We start from the raw sequence: 5,080 nt of genomic DNA on the forward strand, positions 1-5,080 counted from the left end.
TATCCTGAGACCAGAAGAACTAGTTGGTGCCCGGCCACAATCGATGACTGCCCTGTCAGGGAGCACAACAGAGAACCCCTGAGGGAGCAGGAGATAAGTGGGATGCAGACCCCAAATTCTCATAAAAAGACCATACTTAATGGTCTGGATGTGACTAGAGGAATCCCGGCGGTCATGGTCCCCAAACCTTTTGGCACAGGCCGGGAACTATCCCCGAAGACAATTCATCAGACATGAAAGGGACTGGACAGTGGGTGGGAGAGAGATGCTGATGAAGAGTGAGCTAATTATATCAGGTGGACACTTGAGACTGTGTTGGCATCTCCTGTCTGGAGGGGGGATGGGAGGATAGAGAGAGTTGGAGGCTGCCAAGGTTTTCACGAAAGGAGAGACTGGAAGGGCTGACTCATTAGGGGGAGAGCAAGTGGGAGTAAGGAGTAAGATGTATATTAACTTATATGTGACAGACTGACTTGATTTGTAAATGTTCACTTGAAGCTCAATAGAAGTTAATTAAAAAAAAAAAAAAAAGGCTACTTCCCAGGGTGGGACAATCAATAAGAATAAAATTTCAATGGTTTGCAACACATAAAATCCATGAGGCCATACAGATACCAAAAAAAAAAAAACCTAACAAATTTTGTCACCACCGGAGGATGCTAGGGAACCAATCCATTATTTTTGAAAGCTGATAAATACAGGGAAAGAATCAAACATCTATTCCACTTTCCTATATGAACTTGTTAGTTACCACTGGGTCACCTTCAACTCATGGCCACAGATGTACAACAGAATGAAACATTGCCCGGTCCTGCACCATCTTCACGATCCTGGATATTCTCAAGTCCGTTGTTATGGCTATTGTGTATTTTGAAAGCTTTCCAACCTAGGGGGCTCATCTTCTAGCATTATATCAGAAAATATCCTGTTGTGATCCATAGGGTTTTCATCTGCTAATTTTCAGGAGGAGATCACTAGGCCTTTCTTCCTTGTCAGCCTTGGTCTGGAAGCTCTGCTGAAATCTGTCCACCATGGGTGACCCAGCTGGTATTTGAGATGCCAGTGGCATAGCTTCTATAGTAGTGAAAACTTGTACTGTATTTAAAAGTAAAACAAAGAGGTTTATTTGATATATTTCAAACCGGGAACTATGCAGCTTTGTGAAAATGAAACCATGAAGTCCGGGGACACAACAATCACACAAATACTTTTATAGGATTTAGACAAAGAACGGGGCTACAATATTCTGGTTGGTTTTCAGACAATCAGGAAAGTTAGAGGTAGGCTTTCTTAAAGCGGGGGCTTGTCAGTGATTTCCAGGGTAACATAAGTGGACTTCAGTGATTGGCGACTTACCTAAGATTGCAGGGGTCCATCCAAGTAGGGGGGTAGCGGGGGATCACAGGACAATGATAGGACATGCTCTTCTGGGAACATGCTATTAAACTGCTTTCTCAAGCATGTCTTTTCTGGGGGTCCATTATAAAGGAGATTTTTTTATAATGTATGAAGACCCTCTGGGAACAGACTGTGACATCCTGCTTCTGCTTGACCACAGAGAAAAATATTTCCTTCAGGCTATATTTTTAAGAACGACCAAAGGTTAAGCACAGGAGAGAAAAGCTACTGTTTTAAAATGAGGTTTTTTTCTCAGGTCTGGGCCAGGTCCTCTACTTATACCAAATGCCTCACAGAATTTTGGGGTTCTCTCTCTCGCTTCTAACATCATAGCAACATGCAAGCCACCACAGTATGACAAACTGACAGACAAGTGTTGGATATAAACTATGCCACTGTGCAACCAAAGAGCAGATGAGGAAAATTTTCTCCTTTATAGAAGCATTCCAGATAATAAATGAAAAAGAATTATATATTTAGAATATCACCATATTGCAACCGTTATTGAATTGATGGTTCTCTGCATTGAACATCAAAGGCTGCTAACTTCCTAAAAATAGGAACGACCTGCCATTACTTGCCTTCTGATGGAAAAACATATCACCAACCCATAAGCTGTTACTGCCAAAAAATCCAACTTGATCAGGTCTCCATATCCATAGTCCCTACAAACTCTTTCTGATTGATATCAGTCTGTTCTTCTCCCAGAGGATGGCTTTCCCTCTACAATCTCTGAGGAGTGACTTCACATACAGTGTTGGAAATTTTCTTCACTCTACTGTTTCCACTGTTAACTGTTTCTGGAGTTAGTTCTCTTTCTGGTTGAGTTGTTGTTTCTCTTCCGTTATGCTGGTTTTCCTCAAATGTTTGGTGATTCTTGCTTCAGATTTATACTTAAAGATCTAGAATGAACAGTATAATTCGTCACTACAAATGACCATCCTGTTTGCCTCTCTGTAAAAACAAGTTGTGATTATGAAAGCCTGCCTTATTATATTGTAGGGGAAGCGTAAAACATGGAGCCAGTAAGGTGTGTAGGTAGCTGGACTTGTGGGTGAAATGTCCCCTATTTCTTCTGGTAAAGGCCTAAGTCATCTGGGGCACTTTCCCACTTACCTGCCTTAGACACGCTCTGGCAGCCTCTACATTTCTGAATTTCTACTTCAGAGAGCCATACCAGTTACCATAGAGTAGATTCCGATTTATAGCATCCTCGTGTGTGTCAGAGTAGAATTGTGCTCCACAGGATTTTCAACAGATGAATTTTCAGAAATAGATTGCTGGGCCTTTCTTCCAAGGCACCTCTGGGTGGACTTAAACTTCCAACCTTTCGGTTAGCAGCCAAGCACATTACTCACGCTATGCAGGGCCTCTTATCTGATAGGCAAATGCCGTAGTCAGCTGCGTTATCCCCTCTCCCCACTCTATTGCCTGGAGTTCTTGGCTTCAGTTCTAATATTTCCTCCATCCCCATGATGCACACTAGAAACTTTTCCCTGATAAACCTTCCACTTTATTTAGGCTGAAATCCTTAGGACTTTAGTCTGGGGATGGATGTTGCTACCACCAGCCCCTTGGTGGTCGCTGATGGTCCTAGAAAAAATTCTATTATTTATATCCAGATGACCACTGTAGGGCCTACTCCTCTTTGTATGTGGGGCCTCTGAACCTAGGATTTCTCTAAGGCTTTTGAAATAAAGATGCACCTATGGAATTGCTTTCTCTTATGTGTCTTTTGGGCTATGGATTCCTCTGCTTAGATTTCTCTGCCAATCTTGTCCCTTCTTCTGTTTTTCAGGAATTCTTTAAATACTGTGGTTCTCTTATGGCAATCTCTCTGGTTTTTCAGTGGGATTATGGGTGGAAGGAGACATATAAACATTTAGTTTGTCGTCTTTATCCAATCCCCCACACAATTTTTCAAACATAATGACTTAAAAAAAAAAAATCACAACTCATGACCCGATTGTAACTCCTAATCTGGTCCAAATGGTTAAGTGCTGGGCTACTATCCAAAAGATTGATGGTTAAAACTCACCCAGAGGCTGGATATCTGTTTCTGAAAGGTCACAGCCATGAAAACCCTCTAAAACACACGGGGTTGTCAAGTCGGAATCGACTTGATGGCAACTGGTCCAGTTTTGGGTTTTAATCTAGTCCATACTCATTCCTGAGGGTGAGAAAATGTAAAATAACATATGGAGTTGGCATATAGGAGAGGACCCTAACCTCATCCATAGCAGCTTCTTTCTTCACTGCCCTCAACTGGTAAAGGTTCTCTTTTCTCCCTTCTCCTAGAACTGCTGACCATTGGGATTTCCTCAGCACAGCATCCCCAAAGAAGCTACCTCTTGGATACCCTGCAGTCCATCTTCTTTGCTTCCACCCCATCTGAGCTGAAGCACATTATTGTTCTGGTACACCTGGCAGATCCTGACCCCAAGTGGCTTCATCAAATGGTCTCTAACATCTCAAGCCTCTTTAAACCATATATCCAGGCCAGACAGCTAGTAGTGATCAGTACTCCTCTTAAAAACTACCTTCCCTTAAAGCACCTTAAGAAAAAGTTTAATGACACTCCCACCTACGTAGCTTTCCGCTCCAAACAAAACATGGAGTATGCCTTCCTCATGAACTTTGCTACCAACCATTCTGACTATTTCCTGATGATTGAAGATGGCGTGAAATGTGCCCCTGGATTTGTCACCCAGATTGCTACTATACTGTCTGCCTGGGAATACAAACCTTACGTAACTCTGGAGTTCTCTCAGCTGGGCTTCACTGGAAAACTCTTTCGAACTAGAGACCTTCCCCGTTTTGTTCATTTTCTTCTCCTCTTCTACCAGGAAATGCCCTGTGACTACCTCCTTTCCCATTTTCTTGACCTCCTCATGCAAAAAAAACCAATCCAGTTTTTCCCCTCACTCTTTCAGCACAGGGGTAACTACTCTTCCTTTAAGGGAAAATTCAATAGCCTCAAAGGTAAAGACCTTGAGGAAAATGACATTGGCTCTCCCAGCAACCCTGCTGCCTCCATCTACACTAGCCTGCAGGTTGCCAAAGGCTCTGTTCTCATGAATGCCTATAGCCTGGATGAGAATTTCTTTTACACCAAGGAGGCTAATGTTGGCAGTCATCTCACCGTTGTTTTAGACAAACCTGCTAAAGTGATCCAAGTGCAAGTGCTGACTGGTTCTGGCCTAAAAGAGGAGAATCAGTTGAAAGAGGGGCAGGTAGAACTGGGCTTTGATTCTTCTAACAGGAGCAATGACTGTGATGACTATATCCTGCTGGGGTTTCTAGTAAATGGCATCCTGAATAAGCAGGTGTTATCTGAAGAGTCTGGGAAGAAGGTGAAATGTGTGAGACTACTTGTGACAGCCACTGCACCTTCTGGGATAGTAGTCAGACACATCAACCTCTGGATTAAGTGAAGCGTAAGTAATATATGGCAAAGGCATCGAGGGTTCTGGGAGGATCGGAATGGAGGTTAGAATCTATGGAGGTGACACTGAACTTGGTCAGGCACATCTCATTGCTGGGTCCTTTCAGGATTCTTAATATAGAAGACCCAACATGTTGAAAGGCAGAATGGGGGTGATATCTTCTTGATCCCAGAGAGCCATGCGGGCTGGAGGCGTGTTCAGACCTTCCCTGGTTTAGTATTCATAAGAGTCTACCA

General features: G+C 43.0%; 1 protein-coding gene across 1 annotated transcript; it reads left to right on the top strand.

The window, feature by feature from the left end:
* Positions 1 to 1,031: 1,031 nt before the first annotated feature.
* LOC104845928 (alpha-1,3-mannosyl-glycoprotein 4-beta-N-acetylglucosaminyltransferase C-like) lies at positions 1,032 to 4,832 on the top strand. The gene is made up of 2 exons (XM_064272988.1): positions 1,032 to 1,047; positions 3,697 to 4,832. The coding sequence occupies exons 1-2, from the start codon at positions 1,032 to 1,034 to the stop codon at positions 4,830 to 4,832; spliced, it is 1,152 nt and encodes a 383-aa protein (XP_064129058.1).
* The last annotated feature ends 248 nt before the right edge of the window (positions 4,833 to 5,080 follow it).

Source organism: Loxodonta africana, chromosome 20 (genome assembly GCF_030014295.1).
Source record: "Loxodonta africana isolate mLoxAfr1 chromosome 20, mLoxAfr1.hap2, whole genome shotgun sequence".
Taxonomy (NCBI): domain Eukaryota; kingdom Metazoa; phylum Chordata; class Mammalia; order Proboscidea; family Elephantidae; genus Loxodonta; species Loxodonta africana.